This window comes from Fundulus heteroclitus, chromosome 8, assembly GCF_011125445.2.
Source record: "Fundulus heteroclitus isolate FHET01 chromosome 8, MU-UCD_Fhet_4.1, whole genome shotgun sequence".
NCBI lineage: Eukaryota > Metazoa > Chordata > Actinopteri > Cyprinodontiformes > Fundulidae > Fundulus > Fundulus heteroclitus.
Genome location: NC_046368.1, coordinates 12,801,302 through 12,827,201, shown reverse-complemented (window position 1 = coordinate 12,827,201; position 25,900 = coordinate 12,801,302). Strand labels below are relative to the sequence as shown.

Here is a 25,900-nt window from a genome sequence, read left to right as displayed (position 1 = left end):
TAGAACAGATTACTAGATCAATGTGTGCTTCTGTGCTTTTTTGTTTCTCTTGTTGTGTCTCTGTTCTGTCTTCTGTAACCCCAGTCGGTCGAGGCAGATGACCGTTCATACTGAGCCCGGTTCTGCCGGAGGTTTTTCCTTCCCGTTAATGGGTGGTTTTTCTTCCCACTGTCGCTTCATGCTTGCTCAGTATGAGGGATTGCAGCAAAGCCATGTACAATGCAGATGACTCTTCCTGTGGCTCTACGCTTCCCCAGGAGTGAATGCTGCTTGTCGGGACTTTGATGCAATCAACTGGTTTCCTTATATAGGACATTTTTGACCAATCTGTATAATCTGACCCAATCTGTATAATATGATTGAACTTGACTTTGTAAAGTGCCTTGAGATGACATGTTTCATGATTTGGCGCTATATAAATAAAATTGAATTGAATTGAATTGAATTATTATTACTTGAAACACATACATAAGTTACATTTTTCATAATAATTTCCCATTTTAGTTATTTATGACATTTGTATTTTCTGGTTCATCTTTGGATATTTGCATCTTCTGAAGTTTTTCTCAGAAAAAAAAAGACTCAGGAAATACCTCGTTAACCTAGTTCTCACAGTTTTACAGAACATGTGTTAACCACATGGATATTTAAAATCTGAAAAATAATATTTGACAAATTGCTTAAGACATTTTAAAGGCTGAATTGTTAGATGTTTCATTATGTCTTCATTTTATCAATATGTTATGTATCATCTCTCAGAGACCTTAGGATCTTTGTATCTGTTCTGTTCTGCCGCGCATTTAACAGTTAACCTCAGATCTACTCAAACAAAAGCTCACTCAGGCATCCAACTGTCTCTTTCAGGCAAGGTTAATTTTGCACGCTGTTTGGCCTGACTTCTATGGACATTAGCATTTGTTCGCGTACAGCTGGGAATTAATCTGATTACTTCAGGGCAGCTCTCCATGTCTAAAAACAGGTTAGCGTTGGCATCAGAATGCAGAAAAGACCAGGCTTCAAGCTTTTAATGTTAAACTCCCACCGTCTTTGTCTTACTACAGCAATGCTGTCATTACTTTACTTCAAGCCAATTCACAAGCTGGCTGTGGGCAGCCCCGGCTGTATGAGTGGGAAACATATTGACAACTGGAGGAGTCTGTTTTCATAATCTGAAGGAGCAGCCGATGGAGTCAACGGCTGATTGATTTCCAGAGCTTTTCCCCTAGCTTTTTGCTCTGTGTGTACATCTTGTAGCATAAATTGTATTAATGATTATTAAGTGTCATCCCCACCCAGCAATTTTTTAAAAGAATCCCCATACATTTTTGCTCTTCCTATGTTTGCTGTTTCATTTATGCAACCATTTGCAGAAGTATCCTATTCAAATTCCCCATCGTATCACTTTATCGCATGTTTTAATGAGATTTTATGTGACAAACATTACCCAACATATAATTAATAGGCTGTAAAAAAAAAAAGATGTAGGGGTCTGAGTTTGTTTTTGCAAACAAACGTAAGAAAGCTGTGCCATGCACTTGTATTTTTATACGCCGATGACCCTAAATAAAATCCAGATCAACCAACTGCCCTCAGAAAATCACCTGGTTAGCAAATTAAGTACACTTGTGGGGTGTGTCATTTTATTACAATGCAAAACACCAAAGAAATCACATGGTAATGCATCGTGGTGGGACCATCATAGTGAAGGAATCTCTTTCTTCAACGTCGACACGGGAGCAGTGTATGGTTGATGGGAAGATGGAAAAAGCTAAATACAGGGGAATCCTGGAAAAAAAATTCGACTGTGGTGGAGGTTCACCTTTCAGCAGGAGAATGTCGCCCGCGCATTATTTCAGTGTTGCCCTCCTTTATTGTAAAACTAATGTTTTGTTTAATTAAATGTTTTTATTTGCTGTGTGGCATTCTTCTGTCATTCGCTATCTTTTCTGGAATAGTTCAACTCATTTCTAGTCATGCTAAAAAACCCAAAGCTCTTTATATCAGAACCACGCTGACTCAGGCGCATGTACACCTTCATACACCAATACACAGATCGGTAGGCAACATGGGCTTAAGTGCCTTGCCCAGAGGTAAATTGAAATGTTAGGAAGCTGGAATTAAAGACAGCATCCTACTGAGTCCCAATTGCCCTAGCAAGGCAATTTAATTTTCACTCCATTGTCAACAAGTAAATTCAACTTTTGTAGGATTGGATTACACAGAATGCAATTTTCAAGCAACTAACCCTGAAATAACTGATTTGAAGCTTTAATCTGTTTTGTTTTTAATCATCACTAGATGCCTTCCCATTATTAGGTGATGATGGCTTGCTTGTCCAGATGTAACTTTAGGACAAAACTAAGAAGATAAAAAAAAAAAGAAAAACTCACACTGTACTTTAGATACGACAAGTTTGGTGAAATTGTGTCTTTCTGCTGCAGGAAGGAAGAAATTTTAATTGTTTTAGCGGAACTGGTGAATTTTTAGTCCGTTTATAATGCTTTACAAATGGTGATTCATTTTAATGTAAAGTACTGTGGTTCGTATAATTTTGTTTGAATCCTTTGTGTAAAATTCAGGAATAAAAGTAGGAAAACCTTAAATTTTAAAATTTAAATTACATGTTGCTTTTTCCAGGACAATACGTAAAAAATTTGTTTTAAAAATATGTCTTTTATTTCTCGAGGTAAAAAAAAAATGCTTAGTTGAGAGTAAAATCTTAATTTCAAAGACAGACCTGGACAATTGAACATTTCAACTTTATGCGGAAACACCCCAGGCCAACAACGTTGCAAGGCAACCATTATATTATATTATATTATATTATATTATATTATATTATATTATATTATATTATATTATATAGCTGAGAAAAATCCACACAGGGGAATAGTTGGACTGCAGCATGGCGGACTGTGCTGACACAGAAAGGCAGGACCAGTCCGCAGCTTCCCCACCGACCATGCTAAAACATACCGCACCAGTCACCTGCAGTAAATGTAGCTGTATGTGCGCTGGAAAATTAGCATGAATGAATTAAGGCTGAAGGAAAAGCAAGTCTCACTATGGAGAGAAAGTGATGCAAAAAACTAATTATAGATCCAAAGAGTGGCCTCAAAGGGTCGGTGAGCAGTGAGGTGAGATGTTTATGGGGGAGCTGTGGGGGTGACTGAAGAAGAACGGAGGGATGCAGCATGAGAGGGAGGAGTGCACAGGGTGTACAGGGTGTACCGCGTGTCCCCGCTCCAGTCATGACTGAGCTGCAGCCTCACCATGACGGAGCTCCCGTTCCCATGACAACCCAGCCTGTCAGATGGAGGGATGCAGGCAGGCAGGCAGGCAGGCGGAGGAGCGATGGCGGGGAGCAGACAGAGATGTAAAGATAAAGAAGGACATCTACTCACGGGGCTTTGGCGGTGCCGTTCCTTTGCAAGGACGCGTCTGACATGTCTGCAGCGACCCGCCTCCCTCCGCTGTCTTCCCTTTCTCCTCGTCCTCCTCTTGCACTTCTGTCCCCTGGTGTCCTTTTGACAGAGTTGTGTCCTTCTCTTCCTCCTGTCCTCCTCCTCTTCCTCCTTCCTTCCCACCTCCTTATCTCCTCCTCCTCCTCCTCTTCCTCCTTCCTTCCTCCTGCCTTTACGGTGTGTGGTAGTTATGGATATGACAGAGCAGCAGCTGCTGCTGCGGTGCCTGCATCACCCCGCTCCACTAGCAGGAAGGAATGGGTGGAAGCATGTTACTGTGTGTGTGTGTGTGTGTGTGTGTGTGTGTGAGAGAGAGAGAGAAAAATAGAGAGAGAGATAAAGAGAGAGAGAGAGAGAGAAGAAAAAGAAACAGAAAACCTAAATGTATAACTTCAGATGAAGCTTTCCAGAAAAAGGAAGAAAAAAAAGAGGTGACAATGGAAAAAGCAGGAGACCAAAAAAAAAAGAGAGGATGAAATAAATGATTTGAAAGCGTGGACCGGTGTAGGAAATAGCCAAAATGCAGCAGAGCTACAGAAGGAAAGAGCAGCTTTGGAGAGTTGCTCGATAATGAAAGGAGTGGCCAACCTGCTTCCTTGAGAACAACCTTTCCCCCTCTGAGATGGAGGGGACTTTCTTTTTTTTTTAAAGAGGAACAGAGGAGAAACGGTCTTTTAATGTAAAGAGGGAAAACGATGAATCTGAGAGCTCAGTTGCTTACAGAAAACGACTAAATGGGGATGAAGGAGGTTACCGTAACATCTGCTCCTTTCAGGTTGGATGGCAACAAACAGTCTAGACCATTTTCTAGGAGCTTTGTCAATGCAGCAGAAATGTTCTACCTTGTTTTTGCCTTGTGGGCAGACATCAGCTTCTTTAAGTAAGTTCTGGTAAGCAAAATCATTTATATTTCTTAAATACAAGAATATTGGGCAATAAGATTGTACAGCATTTTAATTATTGGTTTCTTCAAATTCAGAACTTTAAATGTCATGCAGTTTATAAGGCTTTGAGCGATTTGCGAAACCCCACGTGATTATGACGTGAAGTTTTTCTGTAACCACCTGACTGGTTAATTCACAGCCTCTGAGTTCATTTTAGGCACGTCTCAGTGCAACAGCCTAAATAAACTGCTTTGCCGAGTGAAATCTTATCAGCTAAGACATTAGGAAGGACATTAGGGTCCATCTTTGGATACAGTTCCCAGATACCTGAAGGTGCCACATTCATTGGTTCAATTACACTATGTGCAAATGCAAACAGCATCACACGTTATCATTCTTTTCAGGAAGAAGACGAGTTCTGTGTCCCAAAGATGAAGGCTCCACCATGTTATGGAGGAACCGGACCCTTTCACTAAATTTGATGCCAATATTGGTAAAGAACATGAAATAGAAATATTTCTATAACATCTATGAGACCAATCTTGAAATAAAGGCTTAGGAATAAACATATAATCCAAATGGACTATGAAACTAAGTATATCGCCTAATTTGTTAAACAAAATCAATGTTTTGGACACATTATCACCAAGCACTGATTTCAATCCAACACGACTCACAAACAGCCATTCTGTTAGGGGGAATAGAAATAAATAATAGAAAACTATTGTAAGAATCGTGGGGAAGGACACCCACAATATCTGACCTAAGCTATTCAGTTTAAAAAGCATTTTTTCCGAATACGAATGAATGTGAAACTTGTTAATTTGATAAAAATCATTAAAAACTATCTTTTATTTTTTAATCAAATTTTTTCACAATATGGCAAATAGCACTAATTTTGATTACCTTAACTGACCTGAAACAGAAAATATTTAGTCAGACTGTGAGGGAAAAATGGCTGTTAGTTTATTAATTTAATTTATATTATTATATTTTATTAATAGTGAATGTAGATATCCGGTAAGAACCGTAACTGTAAAAACAATATGTGAAAACTAAAGCTAAAGATGCTTTCATGTGTGACGTTATTAAAAATAAATGAAAATTCAAAGACTCTGTAGCCACATGTCAAAACCCCCTAGAAATCCAGTTTGAATGCACCAAGAATACAACTTAAGGAGAAAGAAAATCAAAATCCAGATCCTGAAATTATGTTTCTCTTCAATGACAAACTGTAATGAGAGTTTATGATTGACTTTTCTTATCGCAATTTTTGTGACACAAGCGGCTTTTAATGAAAGTAGGTGGAGAGTGAGGGAGAAGACGTGCAGCAAAGGTCCATGGGCTGGAGGCGTACCTGGGATGGAGGCAATGAGGATGAAGGCCTCTGTACAAGATTTGCGTGGACGATCCCTGGGCCACCAGCACGCCCTGATGATTGAACATTTTAAGGGTATAGAAAGCACAGTAGTACTGTAGCTCTTACAGCTTTCCAGCTTTTTTTTAATATTGGCCGACACAAATTTACACCCAATTTAAAACAAATTCCTTTGTTATATTGTTACCAGCAGTTCCTATTTAAATTGCATAATATTCCCATTTCCCCAAATGGGACAACAGGTGTTTCGAAAGCATTTTTTATGCACTCAGGCACCAATTGCTAAAGAGCTTTTCGCAGCTAAACAAAAATCACATTCATCAGCACATAAAAAATAAGTAAAAACTAAACCAAAAAATAAAAATAAAAGAAAAAGACAGAGGAAACTTCAGGGCCAAAAGAACGCCATTTTACAGCAGGTGATCAGTGTGTATTAGAGTCACTTCTTCAAGAAGCAGAAACAGCTCCCACCACCGGGTGATCCAGTTACTGTTTTGCTGAAGGTCAAGACCTTCGGATAACTTGGTCATCGGAGGACATCGAGCAGCACTGACCCCTTTGGCCTCATTCCAACGTTACAATCGCATCCCACTCATAATGGTCTGACATCGGTCTAAGTCGCCTGGTTTATTGGAACCTTTTTATCCGTGGCACGTGTATGCATTGGGTTCCTGCCGCTTCTCTTGCAGTGAACAAAAAGGGTCTCAGCAAGAAGCTGAGATAAGGCCCCTTTAATAGTGACTGGAACGATGTGCAGCGCTCCCTGTAAGACTCAGCTCTCTGATGGGGAAAACACATTCAAACCTCCAAATTACACATGCTCTGTTCGCTGGGAGACAGAAGGAAGTTGTGAGCTCTGGAGGCTATGATTTATTACATAAAATGGGACGTTCAGCAGTTCAATTCAATCCAAGAATACATTATTAATCCCCCAGGGAAATTAAATGTATGTGTATCTCATGGTGTGGGGTTTCTTCAATGAGTTGTAGATGCTGATAGTTGCATGTAGGTAGGATCTCCTTACAGTCTTACAGCGGTTCTGGAGAAGCATCAGACTGTTGTTGTACAACAGTCTGATGAAGATGATGCTCAGGGTTTTCCATAATGTTCTTCATTTTATAAAGAATCCTTCTTTGCAAAGTAATCGCTAGAGGATCTAGAAATGTCCCCAGAACAGAGCCGGCCTTCTTCACAAGCTTGTTGAGCTTCTTTAGGTCAGTTGCTCTGATGCTGCTGCCCCAACAGGTGATGGCAGAGGCGATCAGACTCTCAACAACAGCCTTATTGAAGATCTGCAACATTTTGCTGCAAACAGTGTAGAACCTTAGCTTCCTCAAGAAGTACGGCCTGCTCTGTATGGTTCACTGCGCCTGTACGGCTAATCAACTCACCTGCAGTTTGGTGGAGGTGAAGGAACCTCCCATATTTATGAGGAAACATGCGGTAGCATCATCACTGATTGGACGAAAAAGCAGCAGGGATGACCTGGGTCTAGTATGAAAGAGACGGTAGGGAGTAAAGGAGGGTTTTTTTTCTGTAAATTTGCCACACACCAGTTTCATTTTATTAGTTTTAGAGCTCCCAGAGCATTTTATGCTCTCTTAATGTGGTGTACAGGAGGCTTATTAGCGCTTGTTTAAGCCATTCCTAAGTAAAAGTAGGTGCATAAAGATCAACTTGCGCCACAAAATAAAAGAACTTGGACGTGAAGAGCTTGCAGGCATTGTACTAGTAAGGGATCTACATTTATTAGTTAGGGTTTCAGTATTAAAAAAAAGTGGTTTGATTAAGGTTCAAAGAAAAGGTGCAGAAACCGAGGGCCCCTTTAACGTCCGCTGACACCGTTTCTAACCTCAGAATGTCGCACTAGGATAATTTTATGGCATTCCAAGCGCTCCGTTAACGCAGACATTACAAGACGTGTCGCTATTACATTCCAAAGTCCTGTAAAACGGGGCTGCAGCTCAAATAAAAGACTGCAGCGCATGGTCGGCCAAAGGCTCGAGGCATGTTATCTATTTTCCTTAATAAATTCCAGCTAGACTCCGGTTGCTACTGAAAGCGAGAGCTGCTGCAAGCTGTTTAGTCTGTGGGATCTGGCTGCAGATAGTTGTCCAAACAAGAAGCTCAGCAGCGTTTTTTATGGGGTCTGTAAGTTGCTGGCGGAGTGCTTGGCTGCAGTGATTGAAGGGTAGGAGGAAAGGCGAAGCTCCTCGCTCGGCTTTCTCCCTTTTTATTATGACTTCCAGCCCCGCTCTTTTTACACGCCGTCCCATCAGTTGAGCTCCTTGTCTTTATTGATATTTTCTGCAACGATCACTTTCCCGCCAATCTTTCCTTCCCGGTTCGAGCCGCGTCGCAGAGGTCACGTCTCGTAAAAGTGCCAAGATGTGTCACATTCCACACCGTCTCGCATTTATGTTTACACTTTTAACAAGGTAATCTCAACATCTCCCCCCCCACTCCCCCCCTTCCCCGCGTGTGGCCTCTTGTCTATCCCCGTTTCCCTTCCTGACAGTCCGTTTTGAGCCCATGGTTATCATGTTGCTTGGTATGCCAGTTATTCAGCGGCTGCTCAGCGGGTTTTGGTAGTGACCTTAAATGGGCATCACACATGCACATTCTACCCTCCACATATTCTCTGTCACACTCATTCTGACTCGGCAGGTTGTGTGTTACAGGACCACCGGGAGGTGCTTCGTCGTTTGAAGCGGATTTCAGAGTTTGAGATACCGTTAATGGCAGAATTCAAGCACACAAACTTCCCACCATGTCTGAGAGTTGTGTAATTTGTTCTTTTAAAAAGCAGTTTTGTTATTCTTTTTTTTTAATTACCATCTCGGCCAACTTTAACTTCGCAATTTGAGTTTCACATGCATGACTTTGCCAACTATTATTTCACAGATTTTTCTGAGGGGTAATTAAATATCACATTAGGATGTTAGCGAAATAGAAAGGACTCTTAACAATTCCCATAACTTAAATGTGAAGCAATTTCTCATCTTCACTATTCTTTTAAAGCTCAGCATCACAGGGATGTTTAATAATCAATCCTTTACTTTATGTTGAAGTTTAACCTGATGAAGAGGCTCTTGTCTCGTAGCCTTCAAAAAGCCACTGGATCTATAAAGGTAACCTGTAATGTAATCTACTTAGCTTAGATGAGAACAAAATTTTCCCCTTCAACTGCTTAGATAGATTTATCTGTAGTTTCCACAAATCACGAAAAAAGACCCAAAAAAGAACGGCTTTGGGTCTTTAGAGTGGGATCATTACGCTGCTGCTGTTTGTACCTGGTGTAACTAAGACCAGGTCTGTTTTAAAATCTCAAACTTTTCAGTCCAAGTGCCTTACAATAAATGCAAACTCTCAAAAGCTACATTTGTGAATGTTGGTGTCTTTATTTTGTTGGTTCAAAGGCCCACGGATCCAAAACAACCCAAATTTGACCTTTTTCACTGTTAAATGTGGGCGCATTCAGTCAAAAACCAAAGTAGTAATGGACAACTAAGACAGAGGAATTTGGAAAATAGAAAATAAGGAATACAGAAGAGAAACAATTTGTTTGATGGAAAATATTTCTACCTGTCCAGGGTGTACCCTGCCTCTCGCCCAGTGAATGCTGGAGATAGGCACCAGCACCCCCCGCGACCCCATGAGGGATAAAGCGGTTCGGAAAATGGATGGATGGATGGAAAATATTTCTCTCACAGCGTCATGCTTGGCGGTCTGGCTGCCCGGGGGACCAGGGTCCGGGCGTGAGATGGTGGCGTGGCCTGGTCAGGGAGGTTAAATGCCCTTCGTCTCACCCTGAGCCTTTTTGGCCGAGGGGGGGGATGCTGCTGACGACCTACATCTATCGAGCATCCGGCTGACCTGGGGTGTTGGGGCCCTCCAGGGCCGAGTCCACTTGCTCTTTACTCCTACCACTCTAGGGACTCTGACAGCTGATCACCTCCCGGGGACAATCTCGCTCACGTCCAGGCACAGACAGAGACGCAAATAATCCAAATGGTAGAAGATAATACCAGCAAAGGTTGCTATAACAACAATGTGGTCTGCTTACTTTGATGCTGAATTCAGTCTCGACTCGATGGACTCGGGACCCCAGGTGATCTAGAAATGTGCAATAAGGAATGGTCAGAGATACTTTTCTCTGTGTGATCCAACCATGTGACATGTTACAGGAGAAGAAGGAGCCTTTATCCCCTTTGCAAAATTTTAAAGCGTTAATAGATAAATATTATTCAGTGTGGCTTGGGGGATTTCATCTAAAACAAGAAAAGTTTTTCTTTTTTTTTTATGAGTGAATATGCTGAAACCAACATGGGATGGGGAAAAAAACAATTTTGTCCAGTGTGAAATTCTGCTATAACTATAAAATATTTTATCTAAATTTATTTTCAGCCTTCTCATATATTTTACCAGGAATTCCTTCCACCGAGGAGTGGTGAATTGACACATGCTTTTATCACCCCGGAGTTTGAGAAGCTTCCGCAAAAACATAATTGCCTTTCTATGCGGCTTCCAATTACAGATGCTTCAGAAAGATTCAGAAAGTGTTCTAGCAAAGAGAAAAGCTTTGGAAAGGCAAGAGTTATAAGGAGTTACGTTATTTGTTTGAACTCCTTGATTCATGAGGTTTTTGTAGATGCCAAGAGCTTGTACTGTATGAGATTGTCCAGGAATCTGTGTCAAAGGTAGAGACTTAAACATTTGATTAGAAGCATTTAAAGAAACTCTTTGTGCTTTGAGGCCATCGTCCTTCTTTGTTCACGGTATGTGATTTGTTTCTACTCTGGCACTTCACTGTCAGTGGGAAGCTTTACTCAGAGCTCAGATAAAGACGCATGACAACCGTCTGGCAGAGACACAGGGGGACAAACCTGGCAGAGAAACCTGTCTGACAGAAGTGATGAATGAGGTGTCAGATATACCAGCCGAAGGAATTGATATCCTCTTTCTGGGCGCCCACGATTATAAGGAGCATGGGAAAGTTTGAACAATCATGTTTTAGAAGGTGCTGACAGTGGCACACAGTGCGGATGGCTGTACCTGGGGCGTGTGCTTTAAATTCAGCCGACTTCCGCCATCTTGTGGCCATAAAAAGCCAGTCAAACCCCAAAAATAGATCCATAACTGCAGTGTCAACCTGGAGATGTGTGTTGCATCATATTATTAATAGAAGGGTTGGAATAACCATTGGCACGTATAGGGACTGTCTAGTTGCTGAACCGTGGCGCCTTTGGGACGTAATCTTTGACAAAACCTTAAACTGAAAGGCTTTAAGGTTTTGATTGGTGAGCAAAAGAGAGCACTCTATGAATGTGTGTGATGAGGAAGCATTAATGTATTGTCAATAAATTTTCAAAAATCTTTGCATGGTTAAAAATGTGCCAAATGATTTATTTTTTTATCATTCTGGTTGATCTGTTATCCTATGTCAGTTGCTGCTGTGTTAAATAAGATAAATTAGTAATTTTTTTCCCATATTAATGACCTCTGTCTGGCAGTGACATAGTCATTAATCCTTATCTGTAATTGGAAAGGGACAAAGTCCCGGTGATTAAACTTGCAATGACTGTAGGCATCCAGCAGAGGTCCCTGCTTGTCAGATTTTGAAGTTGCAAGCAAGTTGTTATAGTCTATAACATGAATTCACATGAATATACTATAAGGCATACTCTTCTAAGGGTGTGCCTAATAGTATGTTGATATGAAATCTTAATTTTTTTCATAGCTGTATAAAAGCAAGGGTTAGAGAGAATGTTTTTAAGACTCCTGTCTAAGAATGGATGTAAGAAAAATTCTGCAGGACTTATATTTCCAAGAAGCAAAACGGATGCCCCCCCTTTTTTTTACCTCCTCTTACTCCTTTTCTTCTTATATCCAACATATATGGTTTTGATGGACCTCAAAAAGGTCACAGCAGATATGCCAGAACTTATTCTTAGACACTGGAGCGTATACTGGGTCAGCAAATGGAATTTGGTTAGCTTTACCCTTTTCAGCATTACTGCTTTATACATCTATTAAAAAAAAAACATATTCTCTGGAAAATATAATAAACAAATTTGCATCTAAAAATGTTGATGTCTCTTAATTCTGTCTAACCATTGTTATGTTACATTGTACTGTGAAGCTTATTTTGATAACAGTAGACTATGTACAGTAATAAAAAAAACATGATCAAAACACCAATATTGAACATTTATTTTGTCAAAATTAAATAATGTGACAGAAATGTCATGCAGTACTTTAGTCAGGAGCTCAGGTTAGTTTAAAAAGCCACAAATTTCCATTTTGCCATATATATTCCTTACAACGGTCTGTGACTAACATAATAGGAGGTAGAAATACTGTAAATGTAGTTTAGAAGCAAAATGAAACCACCAACATCAGTAATATATCTGCAGTGTGTCAGTTTAATACCCGTGTTTGATATACACCCGAACAAAAAACAGTGCAACTATAAAATTTTCATGAGGCTGACAAAAAAATTTCAACTGCATGACCCACTTCAGCTGTGTGGAAATAACTTTGTTTATCACAGTCAGGATGAACAATTCATGAACATCCTGGTGGGGCTCTTTTGGTGAACATGAAGAATGCTGACATCCATCTTGTTGGAAAATACCTGATTAAAGGAAATTAAATATTCAACAAAAGAGCTCAGCTCCTGTTTCTGTAAAGGTACACAAACAACTCGGGGTTACTGGTTATTTCGGGACATCACTTAAAGTCGCTGCTGTGAAAATGCCATCCATGTGGGGGGTGGGTTGATCGGTCCGTTCGGTTCATGTTGGCCCCATCTCCGGGTGGGTGGGCCCGTGGATCGACAGGTCTGGGGCTGGGATGAGGGGTCAGGACCGAAGTACTGTATGGACCGGGAAGGTTGGGTTGTGCCCCCCCCCCCCCCCCTTCTTTATTTTACAGTTCAATTACCGGGTCTGGGGGCTGGGTACACCTTTGGGGTGCCGGTACCTGGACCTGGGAATATAGGATGTGTTTGGTAAGTGCGAGTGTGTGGGGGCACTAGGGTGGGAACAAGTGAATGTGACTGTGTATGTAGTTTTTTGTCATCTCAGATCTCCACTAAGTGTGGAGCCCATCCCCCCCCCCCCTCCCCCGTCCTGCTCCCCTCCGCTGGCTGGCACCTTGGCCTGGTGGTGCATTGGTGGTACTCAGTGTCCAGGGCTGGGTGCCAGCTCGCTCCTTTTGGCTGCTTTGTGGGGCCTGGCCCCCCGTGATTCGCTTGGCCATGGGCCCAAGGCACCCGAGGCCCCAAGGCCGGATCCACTCCGCCATAGCTGGCTGCCGGCGGAGTCTACGGGTTTGTCCCCGCGGCTCCCCGGAGCTTCGGCATTGTGGCTTTTGGCGGGTATCCTTGGGGCCGTCTCTCCTCTTCCCTTGGGTGGGGGAGGCAGATTTCCTGTGTTGGATCCTCTTGGGCACCTTTACTTTGGGGTCCCTTTGGGCATCTGGGGTTATGGTTCCACCTGACGTCTGTTTCGGTGCTCTGGGGGGGGCGGGTCTTTGGCTCCTTACAACTGCTATTGAGCATTTTTCTCATGGATAAATTTTACATACACAAGCACACTCTCACAAACACCTACGGGTGCTTGGATCCAGGTACTCACAGACTCACTTCCATACAGAAAACCCCTATTATTATCTTTAGCTGTCACTTTATACCTGTCGTATTAAGTAATACTGTATATTCTGTAGTGATGGTATCAAGGCATTGGCTGATTGTATCCGTAATACTTTATCAGCTGGTTTGGCTTTTCTTTTTACATCTCTCTATGCAGGTAAAGAAGCAGACTGAGGATGTTGTATCATTGTCACCCTTTTCTGTCCTCTTTCTCTTTCACCTTTTCTCTTTTTTTCTCTTCTACCTTCTTGTTTCAGTGTCCATTTAACATGAAATATTCTCTGCATTAATTATAATAAAGCTACTTGCATGTATAAATCAAGCGGAGCACTATGGCGAATGTGGTAAGGCTCTGCTTGTGAAAGTAAAATCTGTTGGGTTCTTTTTGGTATTAAGAAAACAATTCTTATTTCCACATTGCCAGACAGAACACTATAAATAAAATAAAAAAAGAAAAGAAAATGTCATCCATATGAAATGAAACTTAAGCTTTTCCAGAGGTTAATATTTATTATTGTGAGAATTTATAAAATGTAAATAAAACAGCTCAATTTATATGCAATGCTGTATTAATTTACCATTTCTGGAAAGCAAAAACTACAGTCTTTATGCAAATGTTCTGTGAGAAATGTGTAGGTTCTGCACAGTTTACCATGGGCATGGAGGTCATGATAAATAAGGACTTATTAATTTACTTGAGTGAATATTTTTCCCCAGCATACACACACATAAATCATTGCATTTAAAAAAAATAAATAAATTGATTGTCATAAATTATACATGCTGGTGAAGTTTTATGCATGTGCTCTTACTAATATTCAGTCATTGATTGCTACCTTTTTCTTTGCAAGTTGTATTTTGGCTGATGCTAAATGCTTATTTTACCTTTTTCCTGTTCATAGGATATCGATGAAGAGCTCTTAAACTCCAGTCCTCAAATGCTTTGGTCCTGCAGCGTTTGGATGTGCTTCTTTTTAATCATAACTAATATAAATAATTAGGTTGTTAGTAAGACTCCATGGCACTAAGAAGGAAATTCAACCATCTAAAAGTTGAAGGACTGACTGGAGTCTGAGGCCTCTGAAGTAGGGTCTTCCCTCAGATGTTGGAGATCAAACAGCACTTGGCAGGGAAGCACCATCTGTCATATGACTTGATGCAGGGGGACTTACCAAAAAAGTCAGCGTGATTTCTTCGTCAGTAATATCCATCCACCAAGGTGGATCCAAAGTAACCACTTTAACCTTAACCACCACCTTACTGTTTTGATATTTTCTTCTGTTTTGCTTTTCTTTGCTCCATCTCCAAGTCATAAGTAGTAAGATTTATGTCAAAAAAAAGAAAAATCTGCTCAATATGTTAGTTTTAAAGCTTAAGTAATATACTTATGTATAAGCAATGTTGTCAAGGTAAAGCTAGGAAAGATAATTAGACCTACATCACCAATATGGATCCTCATGAAGATGGTTAAAAAATTATCTACTGCCATAAGTACATACAGACACTTGGCATTGATTCAGTACTTATCTTGAAGGAACAAGCTGTTAAATGACGTGAAGCTGAGATGTGACATTATATTATAGAGCAGTTTTTTAAGGTGACCTATTGTGAAAAAAAGTGCTTTTTGTAAGTCTTTGTACTTCCATTTGGGTCTCTACTGCTTCTAGAAATAGCCCAAGTGGTAAAAAAAACCCAGATAATACAAACAACAAACAAACCAAAGAAAACTTGCAGTTGTTCTTTGGTAATAAGTAAATGTTTTGTTGGTGTCTGGAGAACGAGCCGTTTCAAAAACCTGCTGATTATTACGTCACAATCGGAGGGCACTGCTGCTCACCAGGCAACTCCGGTCGAGCCCAGCCCCTCATCTACAAATGTTTAACACATTACTTTTATATCACATCTTACATTAATGTTCTGAATATTATTGGAATAAATCCCATATACAACTTAACACTGTCATTAATACATGCCGAAAAATGTGCATACATTTCCCTCACACTTCACTACAGCGGAAATGACACTAATGGTTAGCATGATGCTAATTTGCATTGAAAACCGTACAGGGACACTAGCGCTATTAGCGTCTCTGAGATTCGTCTGACCTAAGACAACATAAATGCCTCCTAAAAGCATCCTACACAAACCAACCCTTTAAAAAAACATAACACTCACAGACAGATGATCCTAGGCAGTAGAAGATACAGAAAGAACAGGATGGTCTATTATACAGACAACTAGGTTAGAACAATGCTAGTTTGCATTGAAAATCCTGTAGGGATGCTAGCGCCATTAGTTTCTTGTTTTTTCTCAGATTCTTCTGAACTAAAACAACCAAAATGCCTCCAAGAAGTATTCTACACAAACCAACCCTTTATAAAAACAAAAAAAAAAAAACACACACAACACTCACAGACAGATGTTCCCAGGTAGTTGAGAAGATATAACAGTAAATTTTTAACCCTGAAGAAACATGGCTCTCAACGTAGCTTCAGAACTCTCTCTAAGGCTACGTTCACACTGCAGGTATTGATTCTCAATTCTGAAATCAGATTTTTTTGAGGCGGCCGTACATACTACTATTAAATGCGGTCGCCATCAGACATTTGTCTGAACGGTTCAAGACCGTAAAGTGACTGGCATGTGCAGATAACAGAAGGAGACGTCACAGAGCAGCGCATTCTTTACGGAAGTAATGGTGAATGTAATTGTTTCTAGAAGTGTTCAATAAAGTTTTGTTAAAAAAAAAAAGAAAATAGAAAAAGAATTGCGGATACCAGCCAGCATTTTCCTTGCTAATATTAGACAGCTGTTGAGCAATGGGAGCTAACAATATTATAAGACCATGTCATAGCAAGACGAACTAAGAAGAAAGCAGCACAGCAATTGATAACAGTCTTTTATGGAGCGCTAACTGTTACTGCTGTGTGTGGATGTGTAGCTGGAGCCAGGAGAGTGATGTAAAAGATGGATAAAATGCGACATGACCGTTCAGACTGCGGATGTTTTTGAAAAATATCCAATGCATATCTGAATTAGTACCACATATGGAAGTGGCACAAATTGGATTTTTTTGGGTGAAAAGATTGGAATTCTAAAGCCCAGTTGAAAAGTCCTTCCACGGGCTCCCTGTGTCTCAGAGAATAGACTTTAAAATACTTCTGTTAGTCTATAAATCCCCGAATGGCCTGGCACCTAAATACATCACAGACTTGTTATCAGTGCAACAACCATCCAGACCACTCAGGTCTTCTGGCTACAGACTACTCCGCATACCCAGAACCAGAACCAAACACGGAGAAGCAGCATTTAGTTCCTATGCTCCACTTATCTGGAACAAACTTCCAGAAAACTGTAAAAGTGCGGAAAGCCTGAGTTCCTTTAAATCAAGATTAAAAACACATTTGTTTAGGTTTGCCTTTGTCTGTTCTAGTTAAACTGTTTTACTGAAACATCATTAGTTCAACTTTGTAGTCCAACTGTTTTTAATGTTTGCTTTTATTTTCTATTTTTCCATGTTCTATTTTGTTTCTACATTTTATTCCTACTTGCTTTTATTCAGTTTTTTTTCTCCTTTAATTTAATCATGTAAAGCACTTTGCATTGTCTCTGTACTGAAATGTGCTATATAATTAAATGTACCTTGCCTTGCCTTGGAATTGGGCCGTTCACACTGCCGTGAAAAAGACAGATATGGCATTTGGGCAAAAAGATCAGATTTGGGTCGCACTTCCCAGCAGTGTGAACGTAGCCTAAGGTAGCCCTGCAGGAACAGTCAGTTTACCATTCAGAAATGACTTGCATCTTTTCTGGAGAGGCTCCATTTCTTTAGCTTCTGGGTCTGATTCAAGGTCGAAGACAGAGGTGGGAATCTGGCTTGAGGAAAGTAAAAACCCTGCCTGTTCGTTCTGTTCACCTAACCAGGTGATTTTAGTCCCAGTCTATGCTGTGGAATTGGAAATGCAAATGGTTGGAAGTAATCTCTGCACCGGCTTTTTACTTCCTGAACCTCAATTCCCCTCTGGTGAAAGTCGCTGCAAGACTTTCCCAGATACCACTGGGAATCTGTTTGCTGCCATTTTCTCTAGTACAAAGTTTGAGTGTAAACCTTGAGTTGGGGTCGTGCCCAGCTGCAGCTTATTTTATAAAAGTGACAAAGCCCTAAAGAAAGTAGCTCAAATAAGCAATACTGTGGAGGTGAAATCTGATTATCTGAGAAGGATTTTGTGTAAAAAAAATAAATAAAAAATTAACAAACATATTTTGTATAGACCTAACCTAAATGTTTAAAAGGAAGCATACTAATTTATCTTTAACAGGGCTAAAAAAAAAAAAAAAAGCAGGGAATGCCCTTCAAGCTCTGGGAAATCCAGAAGAGACTGCTCCGCTCAGATTGTGGGAAATCTTTAAGGGCACACAGCAGAGCGGCAATGTGTGTGTGTGTGTGTGTTTGCGTGTGTGTGTGTGTGTGTGTGTGTATTTCCAAAGTAAATGTTGGTCTTGTGGGTTTAATGTATTTATAACTGTATGCATTTGGAAGTTCGTGAAGGTGCGTGTTTGTGTGCGTGCTTGCCAGTGTGTGTGTGTGTGTGTGTGTGTGTAAAACAGTGGCACTCAAAATGAAGGCCAGGGCCCCCGAGACAAACTTGTCCGCTTACCGGCTTGGTTGCCATGGCGACAGGGGGATGGGAAAGGCTCTGTTGGAATTGCCATTAAAACGGAGAGCGATGAGCCACTGCATGCCTGCACATCCACACTGTGCATTCACGTGAGGACAAAGCACTTCTACTACGCCCATGTATGTGACCACAGCGAGCGGGCATTTAATAAATCCATCAACGTGCTAATGCTGTGGTAACAGCGTTGTTTAAGTGGTCAGCAAATAAAGGAAGTGGCTTATTGGGATGCGCAATCCTCAGTCCTTGAAGTAACTTATGTTTCAGAACTAATACGGCGCAGTGAAAAGCTCTTCATCCCCCCACAGACTTCTAATAAAAATGTTCAGGCTAATTTTAAAACCCTGAATACATTAAAAAGCCCATTTTAAAATGATTTCATTCATGAAAGAGTAAAAGTTAGTCAATCAAACTTGACCCTGGTGAATTTAAAAGTAGCTGTGTGTGATTAACCACAACTGTTGGGTTACTAAATTCAATTTCACAAACCACACCCAGGCCTAATCTAGACCAGACTTGTAGAGTTTGAAGAAAGATCTGTTTAGTAGCATGAAGTTGATGTCAAATTAATACACACCATTCCCAATATAAACTCAAATAATATATGTAATGTCGTCTTGCCTGTATCATCCTTCAGTAAGCTCAAAGTTAGTTCTGACTTTTGGCATCTTATAACCCTTTCAGTTTATTATGATTTCCTCAAGAAACCTGAAGACAATTTTTATTTCTGCATGTTAATCTTTGAAATTACTAAAATAATCAACCTGTTTAAGAAACACTACAGTAACATGCAGATGGATGTTTCCTTAATGGCGTTCTGTTTTACTTCATTTTCCAGTTTCTTGCTTTGATTGCAAGTATTTTGGGACAGAAGTGTAATTTGCGTTCAAATAATAAATTCTCAAGCCTTTCTCCTTTCTTCTGAGTTTCCAGCTTTCTAATTTAGGTCGCTCCTCCCAGCCACTCTCGTCACAATCTCTGGCAGTCAAGGAACATGTCTCAGCCAATCTTTTACTTCACGTTTATTTGTAACAGTATAGTATATGTTTGAATGCCGTATGTTCAGTTTTAATGCGTGAACTCTCTGTCTGACCTACAGTGTACTTTTCGCTCATTCCATCAGACCAATCATAGGAAAAAAAAACGCTTTTCTCACATAATCACACAAATCCGTGTTGCTCCTCCATGATATGCTGTATTCCCAGCATCATTGCACGTGTGTTCCCGGTCGTGTGACATTAGGCTGAATCAGGCACCTCTCTCACGTGTTTATTTTACATGAAAAACCAATGAAAAAAAAAACATTGATGCTCAAAATAGACCAGTACTGCAGCAATTAAGCTGACATTATAAAAAAAAAGTGTGGAGTGCAGCATCGGGGAGCTGAAAAAAATAAACAAAATTATAGTATGCATATGATTTCAGCCTTAATTTACTCAGATACCTGTAGATAAAATCCAGGTTGAATGCCATCTGATGTATGTTATTTAATCTCAGCAGTTCTGTGAAGGCCTCGGAGGTTTGTCGGGGAACATTAGTGAACATACAGCATCATGAAAGCCAAGGAACACAGCAGACATCTCAGAGATAAAGGTGGGTACACGTTTAAAGCCGAGTTTGGTTGGGCACCGTCGTAGCGCAGGGGTAGAGACCCATGTATGGAGTTCTCAGTCCTAATGAGTCCTGGCACGTGGACCTTTGCTGAATGTCTTCCCCTTTTTCTCAGTCTACTTTAGAATAAAGGCCACAAGATCCCAACTTAAAAAAAAAATGGATTCATCTTAACTGATGGGCAAGGAGAGCATTATCAGACAAGCAGCCAAGAGCCCCATGGTTACTCTGGAAGGGATCTAGACTTTAGTGTTTCAGGGTGAATCTGTTGTTCAACTATTGTACATAGCACAAATTTGGCTGCCATGGGACAGTTGCAAGAATAAATCCAGCGTTCAAAGAAGAGCATATTTGCAGTTCTACAGCAGGAACCAACCTCTTTTAAGTTGATTTAAAAACGTGTGTGTGTGTGTGTGTGTGTGTGTGTGTGTTTGCGTGTGTGTGTGTGTGTGTGTGTGTAGGAAAGCTAACGCTGCCCCTCAGCTCCACAATGCTACCAGCATGGTGACACAAGGATATGTCATCATCATGGCGAGGGGATGCTTTTCTTTGCCAGAGATGATGGAAAGACGGATGGAGCTACAAAGTAGCCTCGGCTAGAAGAAAACCCGGCGGAGACTGCAAAAGATTTGAGACAGGACCAGTATTTCCAGCAGTGCAACAACCTCGAACTTAAACCCAGAGATGCACCAAAATTATTTAAGTCAAGTCAAGTTTATTTGTATACAGTAGCATATTTCAGCAGTAAGGTGGTTTAAAGTGCTTTACTACTTGCACACAAAAACATCATAAACACATCGAAACAGTCAATGGTTATGAGTCCAGTAACAAACATTCAATTATATCAGGTGAAAACATCAATACACATGTGTGTATTGATGTGTAAACAGGTGAGTCTTGATTTAAAGGAACTCAGTGTTTCGGTTGATTTGCTTTAACTATCGAATATAACTGGAACTCTGGGTTAAACTTGAAAACTGATGTCTTCGTCTAATTGTGCTGAACTTGAAGCTATTATGCAAAGAAAAATAGGAAACATATATATATATATATATATATATATATATATATATATATATATATATATATATACATACATAAAAGGCTTGCTGTAATGAATAGTGGTTCCACAAAACATTGAGAGGGGTGTGGTGAGAGAATGGAAGCTACAAACTAATTCAGATTTTTGCCTGATCTTTATTTGCAATATATTTTTTGAAAACAATGCCTCTTTTTTCTTTTACTTGACAATTATGCAGAGGTTTGTACAGATTGATCACATACAATTCCATAAAATACAGAGAGATTTGTGGTTTGTAACTTGACAAAATGTTCTACTTTTCAAGAGCGTCCTGCTGTTGTGCAGCTCGTAAGTATGAGTAGTATTTGTTTTGGTAATGTTTGTGACACTAGTGGGCTTTAATCAAAGTAGGCTGACAGGGAGGGGGCTGTGAGAGACGGAGAAGACTTTTTGCAAAGGTCCATTGGCCAGAGTCGAACCCGGGACCATGGCCTCTGTACATGGGTCACATATATTACCCTGGCGCCACCAGTGTGCCCAAGTAGGAAAATTTTTGCCAAAGTGCTTACGCTGTTGAAAAATAATGTAAAATAATGTAAGATAATGACATTTACCATCAAATTTTAAATAAAATTTTAGTGGCCACTTTAGACAGAATTGGTAGAGCTACATATATATCTATGCACATGACGTTAATAAGCATGATCATATTTACAAAATATTATATGTCTTGCATTGAAGAGCTTGAACTGTTCCTGAAAAGCTGTTAGGGGGTAGAGCGAGAAGATATCTTGGGATCTTGGAAACGTGCTGTAATCCTCATCACAACCCACAACTAAAAACACCCAGACAAAAAAAAACAAAAAAAAAACACCCAGACAGGACACTGGTAGAGCAGCGCAGTCACCGAAAGATCATTTCACGTACCCCATATGCTCTGTAACTATCTTTTAACAGATCTTTAGATCTAAACTCTGATGTGAAAAGTAAAACAGCAGGAAGTCGTCTTGTGTCACAACAGCAATGGTTTCTCGCTAATGCGATTGTTTCTGAGCTCTTGCAGCAGGTTGAGTCAGTCCGCTGGCAACAACAGAGTCGTGATTTCACACCACCGATGGGATCTTTTAACGCGCTCATATTCGGGTCATCTAAATGTCTCCATGACAATGTTCTTAAAGCCAGCAGCTTCCCGAAAATATATGAATACCCTGGCACCAATAATTAACTTCCTGCAATCAAACTTTATATCCGTATCAATCTGCCGGTTCATCACGACAAGCTTTGTACCAACCAGCGTTTGACCTTTACTTTGAGGGCCCGCATCAGCCACCATTAGAAATACAAGAGGACCAGTATGCTTTTTGCACATTGGCATATGAATCCTACACAATTTGATAGATGGTCGTTAAATGTGCATCTCGTTTGTACTCACTGACCCGTATGTCTCTGAGAAGTGATAAAACACAAGGATGGAATTGAAAGAAAAGACTTCAAATGCATGTGCATTTTAGTTTTTGTTTACTGCAGAGATAAGTCTTCATTGTTCACCCACACAGGAAGGACACAGCCACACCTTTTTGGTGGGGATGTTTTTTTTTTCTATCAAAGCGTGGATCTACAAAATATATGTGGAGCTTGGATAAAATAAAAAAATGTTTTTTGTTGAACCCCTCTCTGCCTTGGGCGGACTCCATTACGAATGTGTTTGCTCTCCTTCACCTTGTGTGTGTTTATTTGTACGAGTTGAATCATACTGTGGGCTTTCAGCCCTCTGAATTAAATAGAGGAGAATGCTGCCTCTTTTCCCTAACGAATATGATTAAATCACATAAATAGGCAGCCCAGCTCACCTTTGTGGGTCTGCACTGCATGCTTAATGAGTGCAGATACATTTGAGTGTGTGTGTGTGTGTGTGTGTGTGGGGGGGGGGGGGTTGTCTAGCCTAAGGCTTGTCCATAAAATTGCCCTGAAGTAAGAGATAGTTTGTGTGTTTTTGTATCTGTTGGTTATTTTTTTTTTTTAGGATACAATGCTACTGCAGATTTAGGCTTCTTATGTAAAAGCCAATAAATTATTCATTTTCAGCCAGTTCTCAAAACATCTGTGTATGTGTGTGTGTGTGTGTGTGTGTGTGTATGTGCGTATGCGTGTGTGCGCATCTTTAAAACTGCACAGCTCAATTAGTGCTGCCACAGGGATCATTTTTAGCCCATCCTCTGCTGACATCATAACCCTGTTTGTGCATCTCAGTGAACATCTGTTCCCATTCAGTGCAAATAATTCACCTCGAGAAATGTGATCCTCTTCACAGATCAGTTGGTATGATTTAGAGCAGCATCTTGGAGAAAAAAAAAGAGATCACTGACTGACTTGACTGCTTGTTTGCTGAAAAGAATGTATGGCTGATCAAAGGTGTCAAAAGTATTCACATTTATTACTCATGTGTTTTTAGTGCTCTGTCAATTTTAAGCATACAAGCGGTAGCTGGCAGCGTCCCCATACTTAATATTTACCCTCACATTTATACACTGGAAAATAGCCTTAAACAGATGCACAATGTTACAACAGTATATCTTTGACCCTCTTATGTTTTTATAAAGCGTTGGTTTGTGTACGATACTTATAGGAGGCATTTTGGTTATTTTAGGTTGGAAGAATTTCAGAAAAAGATTAGGCGCTAATAGCGCTTGTGTCCCTATGGGATTTTCAATCCTAATTAGCATCATGCTAACTGTTCTGTGTCTTTTCAGCTGCAGTGTATATGCACATTTACCGGCATGTATTACAGCCATTGCTAACTTGTGTATATTTCTTATTCCAATAACAATTATTTTACACATGACTTTTATGTCACGTTTTACAATAAACTTATAATTATTATTGGAATAATGTATATGAGGCCTACAGTTTTACTTCGCTTGGGTTGTTAGGTGAGGGTCAGTTCCCGCCGATTGTGACGTAATAATAAGGAGGTTTTTGAAACGGCTCGATTACTAGACACCAAGAAAACATTTACTTACTACCAAAAAGAGCTGAAAGATTATTATTATTTTTTTTCCCACTTGGACTATTTCTAGAAGCGGTAGAGATCCTACTGGAAGTACAAAAATGTGCTTGCTGTTTCCGCCTTTTTCTTCTTCTACTGTTGACATTTGGCTTCCGGATAGACGAGTCCGACAAGCGCCATCTCTCGATGGGGTTATGTCCGACGTGGCTTTTAGACGTACAGTGTGAGCAGTCAGATCACATCAGAGTATCGGGCCGCACAGTGTAAGAACATATATAGTGAGCAGTGAACTTTTAAACCCTGCGGTTTCGTCGTACAGTTTGAGCTGTATCTGAGGACAACGATTGAAAATATCGTACAGTGTACGCCAGGCTTAACTCACTCTCCCCGTTGGTCATGATCCACTGTTCATCAGTGGTTTATTAGTTTTGCTCATCCCTTTCATTTGTTACTCAGTAGCTTAGTTGAAGGTTACTAGCTTAGTTAAAGAGTTTGCTCACTAAAGTAATTTAACTGGAAGTTGAAATGTTTTGTAAAATGATTCTTTGTCTTTTGTAAAGAAGTTGTTTGTGGTTATTCTGTACACACATGCAGTGCTTGCTGTTTGAAAATGCCAGTGTGCGATTTCACTCCATCTATTATTTAATAATACAACGCGTCATCAGAAAGGGATTCATAAAACAACATTTGACAGAGATTGCTACCTTTTTACCTTTTTTTGGTGGTGCCTGAAAATTTGTTGATGATTGCACTTGGCACTTATTTATAGCTACCGGCCAAACCTGCTGTTGCACAACTTCATTTGGCCAAACTGCCCATGTCCTTACGCTTGCCCATTTTTACGATTCTAAAACATTAACTTTGAAAACACAACATTCACTGGCTGCCTAGTGTACACACAGTGTACTAGTTGTCGTTTCTTATGCATGTGAAATTGTTAACAGTCAGAACGTTAAAATCTTCAAACAATTTTGGCTGAATTTACAGAATGGTGCATTGAAAACAGCTGATTTTCTTTTGTAAACCATATTTTCACATTATGCTTGCATTTTCATTAAATTTTTTACAGGTATCCAGGTAAGCCTATGTAAAAAAAGTAGCCATATTTTTCTCTTCCTAGCTGACAGGAGGGGCACCTCACAAAGCTTTTCTGAACTCGGACATTAACAAAGTAATTCATCCATGCGACAACTGCCTGCTGGATGTTATTTCTTATTTGCGACCATTCTCCGTAAACAAGAGAGTCATCCGAAAGACTCAGACCAGCCCATCTGGTCCCAGCAATCATGCCAAGTTCAAAGTCGCCCCTTTCTTACCCTATCAGATGCTCAGTTTGGACTAACTTATTAAGATGCCTTGCGATTGGCTGAGTAACTGTTTGTTAACAAGCACCTGAACAGGTATAACAGACGGTGATAAAGAATGTTCATCAAGCTCCAATAAGGTAAGATTATGTTTGGTTAAAATAAAAGTATTTAAATAATGTTCCAATCAAGATGAGGACAACCTTTGGTTATGTCAGGAAGACAATAGAAGGCCTATTGAGGAGAGGGTGAATGAGGGGTTGCTGGGGAGGCACTGAATAGAGTGTGCTTGAAAAAGGAGGCGAAGCTATTAGCATATCGTATCCACTGGATAACGGCAGTGTTAAGTTCGCCCATTACATCCAGACCCATAAGAGACTGCTGTGTTTTTTATAGGGCTGCTCACCTTCATGCTTTTGAGTTAACCTGGGATGCTCCTGGCTACACTTTGTTTGTTTTTTTTGAAACTCCAGGGCTGCAGAGGAGAAGTTGCAAAGTGCTTCGGCGCCACATGGGTTTGACAAAGAGAAAGGAGCTGACTGCATGAAGGCAAGCGCATAAACACAATGGGAGTAGTTCATCTTGTTACTGTGTTGCAGATCTTGCAGATAAATGCAAAAAGAAGGGGGAAAAAAAGAAAAACGAGAATGGGTGTGATGATTCATGGCTGATCGAAATGAACAGCTCCAACTCACTCTGCAGCGCAGGGCCTTTGTTTTGCCTCATTAATCCTACTCATACCCCAATCTCTCTCCTTCCTTAAACCCAAATCCCCGTCATCCCTCTCTGAATCTCTCCTGCACACGTATTCCCTCATTTCACGTCAAACATAATTCAGCTCCCTCCCGTCTCTGCTGCTCGCTCCTTCTTTGACCTTCTCGCTCATTTTATCACCTCCTTT

General features: G+C 40.4%; 1 protein-coding gene across 1 annotated transcript in view; it reads right to left on the bottom strand.

Moving 5' to 3' along the window:
- LOC105930971 (A-kinase anchor protein 2) overlaps positions 1 to 3,613 on the bottom strand; it is a 115,750-nt gene extending 112,137 nt beyond the window's left edge. The window contains 1 exon segment of the mRNA XM_036140117.1: positions 3,405 to 3,613. Coding sequence (XP_035996010.1) covers positions 3,405 to 3,448 — 44 coding nt within the window. The 5' untranslated portion in view covers positions 3,449 to 3,613.
- Positions 3,614 to 25,900: the final 22,287 nt, after the last annotated feature.